Below are 18,302 nucleotides of genomic sequence, written 5' to 3'. Positions count from 1 at the left end.
GGGCGAGGGATTTGGTCCACATTGTTGAGCCTTGTTGTATGTGTATTCAGCCCTACCATCGCGGGGGGTTGGGGCGCATGCGACTATTTATTTGTTCCGTTGTGTGCTGCGGAGTGATTGGAGGCTTACCTAACATGATAGGGTAGTGACGTGGGGGTGGGAAGCAGCGTCGGGTCAACGCGATATTGAAGGACGGATGGAACGCTGCCGCCACGTCTCGCCCGTCCGCTCACCGAGGGATGCGCCGTGAATGGCGTGGATAGAAAGTAATCTATACATGCATACGCATCATTGCGTACGAGGTGTGCGTCCCCCTGGAAAACCGGATCAAGGGAACAGGCTAGACTCGCGGTGGCGACGGGTGGGATGCCGGCTGCTTCGGCGTTCAGGCTTGATGAGGGTGGGACGGGGTCTACGATATAGGTGCGTGTAGGTAGGTAAGCACCGTACATTCAGGACTTTAGGAGGTCGGTTCATCTGGATAAAGGGCAAGTCGGTTTGCGCGTAGGCGACATTGGCCTACGTGATGCGTGGTGTTTTGACGCAGTGCAGCATGCAAGATGTGGATGGCGTCCGGTTTGCTCGGTCGTCAGCCGAGCCCCGGTCCAATGCTTCTGGGACGTACGCAGTAGGTAACTACTCCGTAACCCCTCCCCTTTTAACCCCGGCGTTGGAAGCTGGGCCCTGCCGCACGAAAAGAGAAACCTGGATCGGGCGACGGAATCCTGGATGTGCAGCGGATTTCGTATTCATTTGGAGTTATGCTGTTCAATGTCAGGTACGTTACTCCGCACTCGGACCCGACCGGCGGGTGCAGGTTTGATCACCCGAGGGCTGTTGTCCGGGGCTCGTCGGGATTGGCCGTTGAAACGACCGGTCCAGGGATAGGACGCCGCAAAAGCGCTCATGCTGAATCCCCGCGGGAGGCGAGATGGCGTAGTTCCGCCGTGGTTATGGATGATTCGGGTATTCGGTTGCGAGCTTGCCTGACCGTTTGTTCTGGCTCTTCTCGAAGGCGCGAGGGCATTTCTGACTCGACCCCGAGACGGGATCAACGCTGAACGAGAAAAGGGGCTCAGCAGGCAGAACGAGCTCCTGAACAATAATACACGAGCGTTGTCGGTGGGGCGTTGAAGTCTTGTGCGGGACGGCGCCTCGAATCCCAACTTGGAAGTCTGCCCCGCAACCGTTTCCTCCTCAGGGCCCATCAGGTTTGACCGCTTGTTCATCAGGGTTCCGATGGTTTTGAAGAGATGGAATGCAGCAATCACCAAAGATGGGGGCATGTCGGGTCTGGACCGCAGACCGGACGTCGTCGGTTGCCGTGGATGACGGGCCAGGCCAAGAGACTCCTAATCCGAGATCTGACCCCAGGGGATGTGTAAGCCGCTAAATCGTGCATTGGGAGTGATCGTTGGGAGGTTGGCTGCTCGCAGGCATGGCCATCAAAAGCTTCCAGGGTCCCTTTCTCCCCACTCTTCCCGCAATCCATCCCAGACATGGGACTACCTTGCTCGCCCGACCTTGGTGTTGTTGCTCGCTTTCATCAAACGAAAAAGAAAAAAAAAAAAGAGCACCCATGCCGGGCCATGCCGTTTGTGTTGATCCATCCGTCAGCCGTCTTTGCCCACCCCACCCCCCCCTGCTCTCAGGTCCCCGGCGCGAACAAACAGCGACGGGCAACGAAATGCTCTCATCCAGATTGCTGTTGTCCGGCACGCCACACAAGCCTGAGAGGTTTGGCCATCCAGCGGCCTCGATGGACTCTTTTCCGATGGGTCGATGGTCCGAGGGCTCGATGACCCATCCAAGAACAGCCTCTCGCAGCAGCCAGCAAGGCCTGGTGTCCATAGTGTACATACATACATAGTTACATGCTGTTCGTTACGCAGCACCTACCACAGTACGCTAGTGCGGGCTGTCCGCCTGTCCCCCAGCCGCGACCGCGCTGTGATGCTCGCTGGCGCCCTTGGCCCCGCCCTGATTGCCCGTTCAGGCCGGACATGTCAACCGCGCATCGTCAATCGTGACTAGCTGCTGGAGGCGCTGGGGGCGGCGTCTTGACGGCTGCTGCGCCAACAGGGCAGGCTGGAAGCTCCGAGCGCCGAAGAAGCCGGCAAGGGGGAACCATGATCCCCACAATCGAATCTCCATGTCTGCTGATTTGCTTCTGGCGCCAGCCTGCGGTGCGCTGTCAGTGCGGTCTCCAAGCTGGATCCGGCCGGCAATCGCGTGCCTGTCAGAGGTCGGGTAACGTTAGTTATAACGTTAGAGGGCAAGTGGCGGGACGACGCAGCAAGAGCTGGGTTTCCCCTCCCCCCCCCCCATCTCCATCACACTGGACGCTTGCCATCTGTACGTCTGCCACGCGACCGAATACAAGTCATGACAGGCGGCAGAGCTGTTGCATTTGCATCTGCACTAGCAATTTGTCGAGCAGGGTCTTGCATCTCCCAAAAGAGCGACACCGCATATCCATCTCGCAGCCTTCACACGCGGCTCCACTCGCTACATCTCGACATCTGACGAGCGAGCCCACCGCCCAGACATAGCCTCTCTCGGCCCCACACTCGGATCTGCGCTTCCCCTCCCCCCCCCCCCCCCCCTTGCTGTGTTCGTGCAGTGCTTGGATTTGTTATTTATTCAAAAAGGGGAGCTGGGCACATGCTCTGACACGTCGTGTTTTCTTGTTTTTCCTTTCGAAAACCAATCCTCTCAACCCATTTGCGAGTCTCTCCGGCGCCACTTGTCATCGACAAGTCTCGCCTATGCCAGTGTGTTCCCTACTAGTTATAGTTAGGAAACCTCGTGTTCGTGCCTCGACCCGCCCGCCCGGACCTCGCTCTTGGCGGTAACTTGATCTCACTGGATCTCACGAGCCTGTTTTTTTCCCTGAGGGAACGCCTTCTTTTGGAGTGTGGCTGCCCTTTCTTTGAACGGTCCTGATTTCTGGAAGTCCATCGAACTGCTCTTCCTCAGCGATATGAGCAGCTCGTTGACCTGGTTTACCCAAGTGTTGCTTGTTGGACGGACTGGCAACCGACGGCCTCGGACTCTCGCTCCTTGAAATCCCAGAACCACCAACCCCCTCAGGGAATTGTCTAATTCTTCATTTTTTACCACCACCCCCATCCGCCCACCATGAAGTCGACAACCATGCCCACCCACTCGCCGGACTACTCGGACGACGATATGGACTTCGACGAGGAGTACTTTACCAGCACCTATCGGCCGCTGTCCAATCTCCCCACCCCGCCGCCCTCGTCGCGCCAATCGCAGGCCGACTTGAGCCCCCGGTCCCTCCTGGAAGATGGGGGCCTGCTCGACTCGGCCTTTCTTGGTACGTTGTGGACGAAGCACGCCTGCATCATGGAACGATGCTTAAAAGACATCGATGCTAACTCGGTTCCGAGCAGGCCCGGCCATTCACCTCGCCAATCTCATCCCCCCGGCGGCGTCCCTCACCACGCCGTCTGTCCCTCTCGTCCACGAGCTGCTCGTCCGCGCCGACCTGCCCATGGACGTGATCGCCCTGGCCGTGTGCATCTTGGACTCTCTTGGCTCCAAGTTCGCACTAAACTGGCGCCTGCTCTGCCCCCTGGCCCAGCGGGACCCCGTCACCAGCAGCCCGACCTCGAAGCGGCACTCGATGCAAGCCATCCCGACCACGCCGCAACAACTCCACATCGACTTGGTCCGTCCGGAGGTGATTGTGCTCGGGGCGCTCATGATCGCGTTCAAGTTCCTGGTTGACTGCCAGGAGCCGACGCGGTACTACCGGACCGCCTGGGGGAAGGATATGTGGACGTCGGACCAGATCAACGTCACCGAGAGGTGCATCATGGAGAATCTTGGGTACCGCATCCTGCCCCTCTGGGACCCCGTGCTCATCGCGGACGCCAGAGGGGACATGGAGCGGGCCGCGAGGCACGCCACGGTTTCGCTGGCGTCGGCATCGGCGTCGGCGTCGGCGTCGCACCCCAGGAATGGGGATGTGCATAAGCGCGCCGTTAGCTCGGCGACCGAATCTCTCTCCCGCCACGCCCTACCGCTCTCACCGGCGGAAACGCCCGTGCTGGAGACTTCCCCGGCGGGAAGCCGCGCTGGGTTCGTCGTCGCGACGGCCGGGGCGGACGGTACTTTTGGCGGCCTTGATGCGGTGGACAAGCTTTCTCTGCCGCCACACACAACAAACACGACGCTGGCCCCCGTAGCAGGGTGAAAACAAAACGGCACGGCCAGTCCACACCCGTCCATAATCACAGCGCGCGCCGGATTTCAGCCAGCACGACGGACGGACGACCGGAAAACGACACCAGTAGTCAACACACACAAGGACACGAGAAGAATTCTTTACGGCTCGGCGTTAGGGAATTTCTCCATTCTTTTTTTCGCCAATGATACCACGGGATACCAGGACGGGACGGGAAACCGGGAAACCAAACATCACACCAATCATCATCACCACTCGCCCAGGCCGGCGGCCGCGACAAGCAGCATCGCGGTGTCTGCGGGACAACGGTAGCCGCAAAGCATGCATGGGTTTTTGATTGTTGCTTGGATGGAATAGCGTATTTGTATTGTCTTTACACAACATACCTAATCGGTCAGACTTGACATGGATAGGTGGTGGGGGCAAACGGGATAGGCAGGATGGGGGCTGGGCGGAGAGCGAGCGAGTATACTGTTAGTGAGGGTCTGATGCTGAGTGACCCCAGTATATCAATGTCTAATACCATTGATCGGCTAGCTGGCTTCGGCTGGTGGTCGAGAGATCTCTTGAGAGAGAGGCTCAGATTTCTTATGTGTGTCAGTGCTGGGTTGGTTTTCCATGACATCTGGTACTTTTTGGGCAAGGTTCATACCGTAGCTTACCTTATCTTGTACAGCGAGGTTTGATGAGCCGGGACCTTAAATACCTTGTACTCAGTACGCATACTTTTGTTTTTTTTTGGTAGGGTGGGCTTCACGTGTTGGTCTTGTCTTTTGCTAGGGTCGGCAGGTAGGCAGGTACTGCGTAGGCAGGCAGGCAGGCAGCCTGCAGGGGCAGGGTTCTGCTTCTTGACCGCCCGCCGCGCGACTGCAAATCGCCGTTTGGGCCCCGCGACCTGCAACCCGTAATCAGTAATCCGTAATCAGCAATCCGCAATCCGCAATCCGCAACCCGCAACCTGCAACCTGCGAACCGCGACCCGACCCGACCGCTCCAACCGCTCCGACGACGCAATCGTTGCGCGCTCCATCAGCAGCCCCTCACCCCGCCAAAAAAAAAAAAAAAAAGAAGAGAAAAGAAAGCAAGTACGTACATACCGACAGACATACAGACAGACAGGACGCGCCGATACCGACCCTGAACCCCCCCAACATCAAAAACGACATCACCGATCTGCCACCCCCGAGCGCCCACCCGTTCGCCATCGCCCACCGGAGCACGTCGCACCGACACCGCCGTTCTTCGCTGCCTCTGCTGCTGCTGCTGCTGCTCTTCGCAGCCAGCAAAAGCAAGCAAGCAGCTTGAAACTTACGCCGGCCCCCGCCAGAGTCCAAGCGACAATCCGAGCAGCAGCAGCATCCACCACCACCGCCGCCATGAGCGACATCGACAGGGCCATTGAGCAGCTGCGGGCGTGCCGGCCCATTCCCGAGCACGAGGTGCGCGAGCTCTGCCACAAGGCCCGCGAGCTGCTCGTCGAGGAGGGGAATGTCGTGACGGTGAATGCGCCTGTCATGGTACGTGCATGCCATGCCCAACGCGTCGACCTCGCCCCGAACAAGCTCTAGAGAAGTCCATGTGTGCGCTGACAGACTCGGCGCCTCTCTTGCCAGATATGCGGCGACATCCACGGCCAGTTCCACGACCTGATGGAACTCTTCCGTGTTGGAGGCGACGTGCCGGATACAAACTACCTCTTCATGGGTGCGTATGTCGGCGGGGAGGGGTCCTGCCTACTAGGATCGCGCCGATGCGCCATCGCCATAACAACCTGGCTAACCAACCCATCTATTTTAACCAGGCGACTTCGTCGACCGGGGCTTCTACTCCCTCGAAACCTTCCTCCTGCTCCTCTGCCTCAAGGTGCGCTACCCGGACCGCATGACCCTGATCCGCGGCAACCACGAGTCGCGCCAGATCACCACCGTCTACGGCTTCTACGACGAGTGCCTGCGCAAGTACGGCAGCGCGAACGTCTGGCGCTACTGCTGCGACGTGTTTGATTACCTCGCCCTGGGCGCCATCGTCCTGGGCGCCTCCAACACCCTGCCCTCGGCGCCGAACCGCGACGACGTCGAGGTCGAGGTTCACAGCTCGGACGGCCGCATCATCTCGCGCTTCCTGGGCCCTTCGGAAAGCCAGGGACGCATCAACGGCGGGTCCAACGGGATCCCGCCGGATCCCGCCGGCGACGCCCCCGCCGCGGCCTCCGCTTCCGCCGCACCCACCCTCACCGGGCCCCGGGCTCCGGCGCCTCCGGCTCCAGTGCCGGCTCCCTCGGCGACCCCGCCGGCGCCATCCTCTGCGTCCACGGCGGCCTCAGCCCGCTGATCGACAAGGTGGATAAGATCCGCCTCATCGACCGCAAGCAGGAGGTGCCGCACGAGGGCGCCATGTGCGACCTGCTCTGGTCCGACCCGGACGAGATCGACGGCTGGGGCCTGTCCCCGCGCGGGGCCGGCTTCCTGTTCGGCGCCGACATCGTGAAGCAGTTCAACCGCAAGAACAACCTGAGCCTTATCGCGCGCGCCCACCAGCTCGTCATGGAAGGGTTCAAGGAGATGTTCGACGCGAGCATCGTCACCGTCTGGTCGGCGCCCAACTACTGCTACCGGTGCGGCAACGTGGCGGCCATGCTGGAGCTGCAGGAGGACGCCGGGGGGCTGGGCGTGCTGGCGAGGAGCAACGGCGACGTGAACCGGAGCGATGGCGGGCTGGCCGGCGGGTCGGCGAGCTGGGGCCAGAGTGATGTCTCGCTGCCGACCAAGAAGAAGGGCCCGGGGAGGATTTACCACGTGTTCCAGGCCGCGCCGCAAGATTCGAGGGGGATGCCGGCGAAGAAGCCGGTGGCGGATTACTTTTTGTGATTTTTTCTTTTGCCTCTTTCCTCTTTTTTGTGTCTATTGTGGGTTGCTGGGTTATGAAGGACATGCCCTCGTAAACTTTGTGCGTTTGGTATTGCTGGCGTTGTCTTGTGTGTGTGGGGGGGGGGGGCGCGCATGTGTTGTCTCTGTTTGATGATGACGTATGAAGACCCAAAATACCAAAATGAGAAAGCAGACGAGCAGACGACGGATCAGAGTGGACTTGTCATTCATCATTGGCGCGGATGATGCAACTCATCTTGAACGAGGCGATTCGATAGGGTGAAAAAGGCGACGGCCAGGACGGTCGCGTACGATTGAAGAAAGACGAGAGGAGGTTCTCGGACAGACTTGGCCATCAAAGACATGTATATTAATCCCTTATACACATACCTATGCATCCCTGACTTACATTATCAAGAGTACTTTTCCATTTTTTTTTTCCGTACCGTTTTAGTACTACTACATGATGACCGAGAGAGCATATATCCAACCCACCTAGTCATCTACCACTCCCTTGCATGGGAGGCTTCCTTTTTTTGTGCCCAATCCATCCTCTCCTCTCTCCTCTCCTCTGAGAGCGACCAGACCTTGTTTTTTTCTGTCTTTCTTTTTCATTCCACCCTCTCCCCTACCCCTCGTCACCTAGCAGGCCTCGTCCTCTCCTGCCCCTCCCCACCTGCGCCGTCGCTCGAGTGAAACCCCAACCACTCGCCCAATATCCCTCCCGGTTTCGGCACCGGGCACTCCCTCCTCGCCTTGGCCCTTCGCAGCCTCCTCCCGGCTTCCCCGTCCTCGTTCTCGCCAGGCCCGGGCCGGAACTCCACCACCTCCCTCCCGTCGCCGTCCGCCTTGCCAACGCTTCCTCCCACCCCTCCTGGCCCTATCCCGTCTTCTTCCCTGCCGCAGGCCCCTCCTTCTCTCCTCCTCCTGCTGCCGGTCTTCGCCCTCCGCGGCGCCGCGTCCGCCGCGCCCTCCTGCGCCCCGCTGTCGGCGAACGCCCTCCGCGGCGCCGGGCAGGGCAGGACGTGCGGCAGCGCCACGACGAAGAAGCTTGCGAAGAGGGTCGTGGCGAAGAGGGACGAGGTCATGCGGGACCGGGGGTGGAGGTGGGGAGGAGGCATGTTGGCCGGCTTTGTGTTTTTTTTTTTTTTTTTTTTTTTTTTTTTTTTTTTTTTTTTTTGTTTCGGAAACCTTCTGGTTGCTTTGCTGCGGTCGGGCCTTTGGGTGCTTGAAGAGGTTCGGGTTCTCTGGTCCCCCACGCCCTCCTTGGTACCGTTGCTAAGTCCGAGTCGTTTTATTTGCTTCTTCTTTTCTCGGGCCGGGTGTGCTTTCCCTTGCTTGCGGGAGCGTCGAGAGCGTTCAAGTGCAGAGAGGAACAGGGCCGGGTTTTCGTCTGTTCGTGAAGCAACGAGGAAAAACAAGAGGCTTTCGTAGTTTGGGGTGCCCGGCTCTGTATCCGAGCACCGTCAGAACGGACGGACGAGGTGCGCGAGGAATTGGTTCGGCGGCGACGAGGTTGACAACCAAGACGAGAGCAAAAGCCCGGGTCCCCGGCCGGTAGAAAGGAGAGATGTGGTGAGAAGTTGAGGATTTAGGAAGCCTACATCGGGTTGCGAGAATTAGCACCGTTATGGATCGGATGACCACCCAGGCGAGCCCGGCGCGGCGCGCTTGACCAAGAAGTCCCCCCACCATGAAAACACGCACCGAAAGTCGAGGGCCTCTTCAAATTGGCTTCGGGTTACGACACGAGAGAATGGTAGACTGTTGTGTCGGCTTGGCAACGGAGGAACTGAAGCTCCAATGCTACTCGACTTGGGCTCCGGCGGGCGGCGGGGTGACGACACAGATATGCCTTCTGTTTCCCCATGTCTCGTCCATCTTTTGATGGCTCACCAGCTTCGGGACGAGTTCGGGTTTGAAAGCTTCAAGGTGGGTCCCAGACCGGGACATACTGCGTACACAGTATAGTATAGTCAACTCTGTGCCCCACTCTTTTGGGGCCCCTCAAGGAAGTCCCGCGTCCACCGCAGGGTTAGGGTTCTTGTTGTGGACGAGCCCCCCTCCCCCCGAGCAAGACCATACGTCAGAGGCAAACAAGAGAGCCAGCCATAGTAGGTAGTTACTGGTATGCAACATGGCACGCAGAACATGCAACCACCGAAATGAAATAGAATATACCTACATACAAGATACCCATGAAAAACCAATCTAGCTTTTCCTAAGCCAATATCCAAATACACGGCTCTCCCATTCAATCTATCTCTGACCGTCCATCCATGCAGATATCACAGAGCATCTCACCAAGTCCATAGCGCAACAACCCCGAGCCGCCATCAGAGTCTACAGTTCAAATCATTTGTCTATACGTAGGCAACAAAACCATTTCGGTCCTTTGAAAAATAAGGGCTCAAAAAAAAAAAAAAAGAAAACAGAAAACACACTGGCATCCGCCTGTTTTGAAAACTTTTGTTTACTCCCAAACCAGCCATCCGTAGGATATCCATGTTACCAGATCAAAACGCCACCACCATTTTCAACTCCTCGACGCTCCGTCGCCAGGTCCCATCTATGACATGACAAGCGCGAGCAACGCCATGCGGCAGTAAAGGCCGTACCTCATCTGTAACATCCTGTCAGCAAAACCCGTCTTCTTCTGCAGACCGGTCAAGGGGGAAGGGGACAAAGAGACAAAACTCACCTGTCGGAAGTACGCCGCCCTCTGGTCGAAATCCACCTCCTCCGCAATCTCCTCATTCCTCGGCAGCGGGTGCAACAAGACCATGCTCTGCTTGGCATGCTTGAGCGTGGAATTATCGATCCGATACGATCCCTTCACCGCCTCGTACTCCTCCAGGCTCGGGAACCGCTCCTTCTGCACGCGCGTGCAGTAGAGCACGTCGGTGCGGGCCACAATCTCCGGGGTCAGCACCTCCGACTCGACCAGCAGCTGGTCCGCGCTCACAAGCTGCTGGCGCACCTCGCGCGGCAGGCGCAGCGCCTTGGGCGAGACGAGCTGCACCTTGACGCCCTGGTAGTGGCGCAGCAGGTAGACGAGGGAGTGCACCGGCCGGCCGTACAGGAGGTCACCCACGAAGGTGATGGTCAGGCCCTGCACGGTGCCGAGCTCCTCGCGGATGGTGAAGAGGTCGAGGAACGCTTGGGTGGGGTGCTCCTTGGAGCCGTTGCCGCCGTTGATGACGGGGACGGGGGAGAACCTCTTGGCGACGTCGACGCACTTCTCGTCGGGGTGGCGGAGAACGACGGCGTCGCCATAGCACGCCAGGGTGCGCAGCGTGTCCTGGAGCGTCTCTCCCTTCTGGACGGACGAGGTGGACGTGTCGATGGCGACGGTGCGACCGCCAAGACGCTGCATGGCCGCGTCGAACGACGACGACGTGCGCGTCGATGGCTCGTAGAAGAGCGTGCACAGCAGCTTGCCGCGCAGGATGTCGAGCACGCCCTCGCGCTGCACGCCCACCCGCATCTCCTGGGCGACGTGGAACAGCAGCCGCAGGTCCTGCCGCGAATACTGCATCACCGACAGCACGTGCGACTTCTTGAAGGCCGACGGGGCGTGGAGTAGCTCCTGCAGCGGCGACACTGTAGGCTGCTGCATGAGCGGAGCCAGCGGGAGGCCCAGCTCGTCCAGGGCCAGCACCTTGGGGGTGGCGGCCATCGCGCCCTCGGTCGTCTTGGTCCGGGCGGTCAGCACCGACTTGACGCCGACGACGGACGCCAGCGACGGGCGGCGATCGTCGATCGGCGACATGGGAATGTGCTGGACGGGTCGGACGGCAGGCGACGAGATGGCGGCGACTGACGTGGGCGGGAGGGCACCGTGCGTCGACATGTCGGCACCCTTGGGAGGCACCTGCAGGACCGCGCCGTCGAGGCAGACGACCTGATCCTGGAAGGTGACGCGCTGAACCGAGGCCTTGAGGGTGCGGCCCGCGAAGGGCGACCACGCCTCGGGCTTCAGGGAGTACTCCCGGCCAACTTCGATTTCGACGCCGGCGCCCACCTGGTCGTGGAGCTCGAAGATGTCGCGCGGGTTGTCGTGAAGCCTGAGCCGAACATCGTCGATGGTCAGCCTGCCCTCGGCAACCGAGGTCAGGAGCAGGGGCACGGCGTCGGCGATGCCAACCGTCGCGTCCGCGGGCTTGTCCAGGAAGTGGGCGAGCTGGTAAGGCAGGCTACCAATAGAGAAGACGTCGATCACGCCAAGGTTCTCCCAGAGCGCAGCCTGGTCCTCGGCCGTGGGCAGGAGCGTGCAGCCGGGGTAGTCATCCTGCGACAGGTACAGCGCGGACACGCTGACGTCGCACGTCACCTTGAGGCCCTTGGCCTTGCTCAGGGCGATGAGCTTGATGTCGTCCTTGGTGGTGACGGCGGTGACGTGGATGCGGCGGCTGTGCAGGCTGGCGAGCAGGAGGATCGACGCAAGGTCCGTCGTGCGCGCGTCCGTGATGATGGGCTTGTGCGTGGGCCAGGCATCAAAGTGCGCCTCGACGGCCGCCACCTTGCTGATGTTGTCCGAGAGATGGTTGAAGGGGATGAAGAGCGAACCAACCTCGCCGGCGGTGTGGCTGATCTGGTGGGCGTTATCCGACGTGGCGGTGATGGACAGGTTGAAGTCGCAGTAGGCGCCGCGCTTGCCGTTCTGCTGGGCCACCTTGAGCGACTTGACGTCCGAGATGGAGCCGTCCTTGCCGACGGGCATGACGCGGATCATGCTGAACCCGGCCGCCACCGAGGCCCGGGTGACGCGCTGGAGATCGTCGCTGTCGCGGGTGACCAGGCCCGGCACGAAAGCCGCAATGTTGATCAGGCCGGGCAGCTGGACGGTGCGGTGGCTCGTCTGATAATCGCGGATGCCGATCTCAAGATCGAAGTGCCGCGCGAGCGCCTCGACCAGCAGCTTCGCGTTCTTGACATTGGTAACGAGCGGGATCTGGTAGTCGACGGCCATGCGGCGCGTCTGGTAACCCTTGCTCACGTAGTTGGCCGGGCGGCGGTACCGGTTGTTGGACGGCAGGTTGATGTACAGATCAATCATGTTCTTGGCCAGGTGCTGCGAGAGCGAGTACTCCGACTTCAGATCGTCCTCGCCCTTGCCGAGCACCTCGAGGTAGTTGACCTTCACGCCGTTGCTCTCGAGGAAGTCGGCCGTGCCGGTCGTGGCGAACAGCTTGTAGCCCATCTCCTGCAGCTTCCGGACCGACGGCAGCATCTCCATCTTGTCCTTGTAGGAGCCGATCGAGAGGAGAACGTTCTTCTTGGGCACCTTGAAGCCCGTCGACAGCAGGGCCTTGAGGTACGCCTCGAACTTGTCGGAGCCGAACGACGCCACCTCGCCCGTCGACGCCATCTCGACGCCCAGCACCGGGTCAGCGCCCGACAGCCGCGAGAAGCTGAACTGCGGCACCTTGACGCCGACGCAGTTGGGCGGCAGGGTGGTCTCGGGGTACTCCTCGAAGGGGACGCCCATCATGGCCTTGGTGGCAATCTCGATGAGGTCGACGCCCATGACCTTGGACACGAAGGGGAACGAACGCGACGCGCGCACGTTGCACTCAATGACCTTGATGTCGTTGTCCTTGGCGATGAACTGGATGTTGAAGGGGCCCGTCACGTTGAGAGCATCGCCAATCTTGCGCGTCGCTTCCTCGATGCGCTGGATCGTCGTCGTCGACAGGTCCTGCGGGGGCAGCACCAGGGTAGCGTCACCAGAGTGCACGCCCGCGTTCTCGACGTGCTCCGAGATGAAGTGACCGACCAGCTTGCCGTCCTTGGCCACGGCATCCATCTCGATTTCCTTGGCGTTCTCAATGTACTTGGTGATGACAACCGGGTGCTCGGGCGACACCTCGGCCGCCTGCTGCAGGTAGCTCTGCAGGTCATCCTCCGAGTACACCGTGTTCATAGCGGCACCCGAGAGAACGTACGACGGCCGCACCAGCACCGGGTACGACACCTTCTTGCAGAACTCCTTGGCCTCTTCGAAGCTTGTCAGCTCCTTCCAGGTAGGCTGGTCGACGCCGATGCGGTCAAGCATGCGCGAGAACTTGTAGCGGTTCTCGGCGGTGTCGATCATCTCAGGAGACGTGCCGAGCACCCGTACGCCGGCGCGCTGCAAGGGGAGAGCGATGTTGTTGGGGGTCTGGCCGCCCATGGCGCCCAGCACGCCGCTCGCCGACTCGACCTCGTAGATGTCGAGCACCGTCTCCATGTTGATGTTCTCGAAGTAGAGCCTGTCGGCTTCGTCGTAGTCCGTGGAGACCGTTTCCGGGTTGAACTGGGCAGAGCGTCAGCATGGCTATCGTGAACGGGGCACGGGTCCTGGTGAGGTTCCATGGGAACCCCCAAGAAACTCGTCGGGCAGCTTACGTTGACCATGATGGTCTTGAAACCCGTCTCGCGCAGCGTGCGGATGGCGCGGACCGAGCACCAGTCGAACTCGACGGAGGATCCGATACGGTAGACGCCCGAGCCGAGGACCATGACGCCGTGGTCGTCAAAGGTGATGTCGTGCTCGCTGGCATTGTACGTCAGGTACAGATAGTTCGTGTAGGCCGGAAACTCGGCGGCGACGGTGTCGATCTGCTTGACGAAGGGGGTGATGCCGGCCTCGAGGCGCATGCGGCGGATGGCAAGCTCGTTTGAGCCCCAGAACTTGGCGAGCTGGCGGTCCGAGAAGCCGAGCTGCTTGGCGTGGAGCAGAGTGGCCGGGCGGAGAACGCCGCCGGCGGCCTTGAGCTCCTTCAGGCTCTTGGCGAAGTCGCTGAGGCCCTTGAGGCGGTCGAGGAACCACTTGTCGATCTTGGTCAGCTCCCAGATGCGCTGGACCGAGTAGCCGGCGGCCATGGCGTTCGCAATGGCGAAGAGGCGCTGGTCCGAGGGCGTCTGGAGCTCATCGTCGATCGACATGAGGGCCGGGGTCTCGTTGAAGCCCAGGTTGTGGAAGTCAATGGAGCGGATGGCCTTCTGGATGGCCTCCTCAAAGGTACGGCCGATGCTCATGACCTCGCCGACGCTCTTCATGGACGAGCCGAGCTGGGTTGAGACGCGGGTGAACTTCTTGAGATCCCAGCGAGGCATCTTGACCACCACGTAGTCGAGGGACGGCTCGAAGCAGGCGCACGTCACCTTGGTGACGCTGTTCTTGATCTCCTTGAGCGGGATACCAAGGCCCAGCTTGGCAGCGATGAAGGCGAGCGGGTAGCCCGTAGCCTTGGAGGCGAGGGCTGAGGAGCGCGACAGACGGGCGTTGACCTCGATGATGCAGTACTCCTTGGAGAAGGGGTTCAGGGCGTACTGGATGTTGCACTCGCCGACGACGCCGAGGTGGCGGATCACATTGACGGCCGTGGTGCGGAGCATGTTGTAGTCCTCGTCCGACAGGGTTTGCGACGGGGCGACAACGATCGAGTCACCCGTGTGGATGCCGAGGGGGTCGAAGTTCTCCATGTTGCAGACGGTGATGCAGTTGTCCTGGCAATCGCGCACCACTTCGTACTCGATCTCCTTCCAGCCCTTCATGCTGCGCTCGATCAGGACCTGGGGGCTCGCCGCGAAGGCCTTGTTGCAGAGGTCGAGCAGCTCCTCCTCGTTGTTGGCGAAGCCGCTGCCGAGACCGCCGAGGGCGTAGGCAGCACGCACGATGACAGGGAAGCCAATGTCCTTGACGACACGCAGGGCCTCCTCGACGTTGTTGGCGGCGGCCGACTTGGCGCACTTCTCGCCGATGGCGTCCATGCTCTTGGCGAAGAGCTCGCGGTCCTCGGTCGTGATGATGGTGTCGATGGGCGTGCCCAAGACCTTGACGCCGAGGGCCTCGAACTCGTCCTTGAGCTGGATGCCGACCTGCAGGGCCGTCTGGCCACCAAAGGTGCAGTAGATGGCGTCGGGCTTCTCGTAGATGATGACCTTGCGCACGAACTCGGCATTTACGGGCAAGAAGAAGACCTTGTCGGCCAGGCCCTTGGAGGTCTGGATGGTGGCGATGTTGGGGTTGATAAGGACCGTGTAGATGCCCTCCTCCTTGAGCGCCTTGATGGCCTGGCTACCCGAGTAGTCGAACTCGCCGGCCTGGCCGATGGAGAGGCCACCGCTGCCGAGGACGAGCACCTTGCGCACCGAGACACGGGGGTTCTTGCGGTTGTTCTCCTCGATGGTGCCGCCGGGGAAGGTGACGGGCTTCTCGAGCAGGCTGCTGTCGGCGGCACAGGCGGCGACCGTTTGGATGAAGACGTCGAAGATGAACTCGGTGTCGCAAGGACCGGGGGTGCTCTCGGGGTGGAACTGCACGCTAAAGTGGGGGCGAGACATGTGCATGACGCCCTCGTTGCTGCCGTCGTTGGCGTTGACGAAGAGCTCCTGCCAGCCCTCGGGCAGGGTGGCGGCGTCCACGGCGTAGCCATGGTTCTGAGAGGTGATGTGGCAGCGGCCCGTCACCATGCTGGTGCAGGGGATGTTCTCACCGCGGTTACCGAACTTGAGCTTGACCGTCTTGGCGCCGGCGGCGCGCGACAGCAGCTGGTGGCCCAGGCAGATGCCGAAGATGGGCGTCCGGTTGGCCTCGAGGGCCGCGGCGATGCGTTTGGTGGTGGATGCCAAGGTGGCCGGGTTGCCGGGGCCGTTGGACAGGAACAAGCCGTCATACACTTCGGCGGTGAAGTCGTAGTCCCAGGGGCACACCAGGACCTCGACGCCGCGCTTCAGCAGGCACCTCAGCTGGTTGTACTTCATGCCAACGTCAAGGCAGACGACACGCAGGGGCCGGCCAGACGGGTGCTTGAGGGCGACGGACTCGGGCGGCCTGTACAGCTTCGGGGCCTTGATGGAAACTAGCAGGGGCAAGCGAGGAAAGAGGGCGCGCATGTCAGCATGGTCCCCCTTCGCACGGGTGTTTGCTGGCAGGCAGCAAGCTGTGACTCACCCTCGGCGACGAGGTTCTTTTCGTTGGGATTGACCCAATCGACCGTCTCAAAGTGCGCCCGCCAGTCGCCTAACCTGCCCGGCAGGGATGAGCTCTCAGCTTCGCCAACGGCGCCATTGACGCCGTTGGACAGGTCGACCTGCTTCTCGAGGAGCATGCGGCCGAGCATGCTTCCCTTCTCGCGGATGCGCTTGGTCAGAGCGCGCGTGTCAACGCCGTACATGGCGGGGATGCCCTGCTCCTTGAGCCATGCGCCGAGCGAGGACTGGGCCAGGAAGTGCGAGTAGTCCTCCCCGGCGTACGTGGCGGTGACGAGACCGGCAATGTGAATCTGGGAAGACTCAAAGTGGGCGGGAAGGTCGCCGAGGAGCTCGTCAAGAGCCTCCCTCGGGGGCACGCCGTAGTTCCCAACGAGGGGGAACGTGATGACGAGGATCTGGCCACAGTACGAGGGGTCCGTGACGGACTCGGGGTACCCGACCATGCCCGTCTGGAACACCAGCTCGCCAGCGATGCTCTTCTGAGCACCGAAGCTGTAACCCTGATAGACGGTGCCGTCCTCGAGCTCCAGAGCCATCAGCCCTTGCGGCTCGGAGCTGGCGACGACCGCCGTGGCGGGCCTGTAGACGGTTTCGACCATTGTCGTTTTGGAACGAGACGAATCGTCGAAAGGAGGGGGAGGGAGCAAGAGAGGGAACGAAGTGAGGAGATGGAGAAAGAGAGAGGAGGGGGGGAAAAAAAAAAGGGAGGGTGTACGCCGAGGCGACGGCGCGAGAGACTCGGAGGAGGGGCTCGAACGTCCGCTCTCAACCCTCTCTCGTCTTACTCGGTGAGTGGCGGTAGCAATTGGCCCGGCACGACTTGGAAAGGGGGATTGATGCAAAGAGAAAGAAGAGCTGTCGTCACTCGGACACTGGCATCATCCAAGCTTCCGCAGCTCTTTTGCACAGAAAGGAGAACGAGCAAGAGGCAAAAGAAAATCGTGAGGTCTCTTGTCTGAAGAATTTGTATTGCTCTTGTCCGGACGATGCCCCGCCACAAAAAGCCGGCAAAACGACTTTTTTTGCAGGGCGGTGATGTTTAGCGCGGGGCATTCCAGCAAGGGACATGAACGGTTACTGCCGAGTCCGTCGTGTCCGGCGGCGATCTGGCCAATCAGCGCCGAGAAACCGGGCCGGCGGGGTCCTCGGGGTGGGGCTCTCGCCTGTGTCGTGCAGGGATCATGCTGCAAAAGCAGCCCCGATCGTGTTACCGCCTCGCACTCTCAATTTTTCAGCTTTCTCCTCATTGTGATTTTCAGCGCTCTGGTGTTTTCGGCACCGCCTCGCCTTCGCAGCTTCCCATGCGATATTCAGAATATGACATTCTGAAAAAAGGAGCTTCCCTCTTTCGAATGAGCCGCATCTCGATTTTTCGACCCAATGCGAAATAAATAACGGAAAAAGCGCCATCTCGTTTCCTCGATGGTTTGTTGAGATCGATCCACCCAGGGGTCGAACCTGGAACCTCCTGATTACTTGAACTCCTGGAAGGAGCCGTAGTCAGACGCTCTGCCATTGAGCCAGCGGACCGCTTGTTGTTGTTAAAAGACGGGTCCGATGTGTGGACCTTTGAACCTGGCGCACCGTGGTATCGGGCTCGGGGACGATCCAGGGGCGGGGCAGGCCAGGGCGACGGGAGCCCACCAGGCCGGGTCCTGAGGAGACGAAACGCTGCTTCGACCAGGACCGCGCAGCTGCGGACGAAGACGGATAGCTGATTATCCATGGCGGCTCATGGCGAACGGGTGGGACGGCGCGTCGCCGACACAGGGCGCTCCTCATGGTGCTCAGTATCCCTTGACTGAGCGGGCGTGTCCCGAATCCCTCGCTGCTCTCGGTGGATGTGGGTGGATGTGGGTGGCCCGGGGGATGGAGCAAAGAGGCCGGGATCCATGATTCGCCTCAGGCAAAAGGTCCTCCGTCACCCGACCTGCAACGTGCAACGGCTGCGAGATCGAGACGCTGGCGCGTCCTGGGAGATGCACGCCATGGGATGGATGGAACCTTGGGGACAGGCGCCTGTGCTTGGCGTCCACGGTACGGTGCTACCCCGCGATTCAATCCCGTCTTGCGCCGCGTGACGGTGAGGAGAAGGTGGGCCGAGCCAGACCGGGTTCACCTCGGCCGCGTGGGGGGCAGAATGCCGCTCTCCCCCATGCAGCATGTTTCGATAGCCCACAGGCGCCATGTTTCCCTTTTGTTTCTCCGGCCTCGCTCCGCTAGTGTAGCTGCAGGTTCCC

General features: G+C 60.7%; 5 protein-coding genes and 1 non-coding gene across 6 annotated transcripts; 2 read left to right on the top strand and 4 right to left on the bottom strand.

Moving 5' to 3' along the window:
* Positions 1-3,141: 3,141 nt before the first annotated feature.
* Positions 3,142-4,222, top strand: VTJ83DRAFT_4884 (uncharacterized protein; the record flags this gene model as incomplete). The annotated part of the gene is made up of 2 exons (XM_071011422.1): positions 3,142-3,340; positions 3,417-4,222. 2 exons carry the CDS (start codon positions 3,142-3,144, stop codon positions 4,220-4,222), a joined length of 1,005 nt encoding a protein of 334 aa, XP_070866334.1.
* A 1,367-nt stretch (positions 4,223-5,589) lies between these two features.
* Positions 5,590-7,080, top strand: VTJ83DRAFT_4883 (uncharacterized protein; the record flags this gene model as incomplete). The annotated part of the gene is made up of 4 exons (XM_071011421.1): positions 5,590-5,730; positions 5,827-5,917; positions 6,015-6,372; positions 6,480-7,080. 4 exons carry the CDS (start codon positions 5,590-5,592, stop codon positions 7,078-7,080), a joined length of 1,191 nt encoding a protein of 396 aa, XP_070866333.1.
* A 638-nt stretch (positions 7,081-7,718) lies between these two features.
* VTJ83DRAFT_4882 (uncharacterized protein) lies at positions 7,719-8,201 on the bottom strand (the record flags this gene model as incomplete). The annotated part of the gene is made up of 1 exon (XM_071011420.1): positions 7,719-8,201. One exon carries the CDS (start codon positions 8,199-8,201, stop codon positions 7,719-7,721), a length of 483 nt encoding a protein of 160 aa, XP_070866332.1.
* A 238-nt stretch (positions 8,202-8,439) lies between these two features.
* Positions 8,440-9,587, bottom strand: VTJ83DRAFT_4881 (uncharacterized protein; the record flags this gene model as incomplete). The annotated part of the gene is made up of 3 exons (XM_071011419.1): positions 8,440-8,680; positions 8,788-8,844; positions 9,514-9,587. The coding sequence occupies 3 exons, from the start codon at positions 9,585-9,587 to the stop codon at positions 8,440-8,442; spliced, it is 372 nt and encodes a 123-aa protein (XP_070866331.1).
* A 62-nt stretch (positions 9,588-9,649) lies between these two features.
* On the bottom strand, positions 9,650-16,661 carry VTJ83DRAFT_4880 (uncharacterized protein; the record flags this gene model as incomplete). The annotated part of the gene is made up of 4 exons (XM_071011418.1): positions 9,650-9,703; positions 9,782-13,378; positions 13,471-15,929; positions 16,022-16,661. The coding sequence occupies 4 exons, from the start codon at positions 16,659-16,661 to the stop codon at positions 9,650-9,652; spliced, it is 6,750 nt and encodes a 2,249-aa protein (XP_070866330.1).
* Positions 16,662-17,499: 838 nt separating this feature from the next.
* VTJ83DRAFT_t88 lies at positions 17,500-17,592 on the bottom strand. The gene has a single exon. It is a non-coding gene; the product is annotated as a tRNA-Arg (tRNA).
* Between the last annotated feature and the right edge of the window lie 710 nt (positions 17,593-18,302).

The sequence above is a fragment of the Remersonia thermophila genome, chromosome 4 (genome assembly GCF_042764415.1).
Source record: "Remersonia thermophila strain ATCC 22073 chromosome 4, whole genome shotgun sequence".
Taxonomy (NCBI): Eukaryota; Fungi; Ascomycota; class Sordariomycetes; order Sordariales; family Chaetomiaceae; genus Remersonia; species Remersonia thermophila.
Note: the sequence above shows the minus strand (reverse complement) of the source record. Positions and strands in the feature narration are given on the sequence as shown.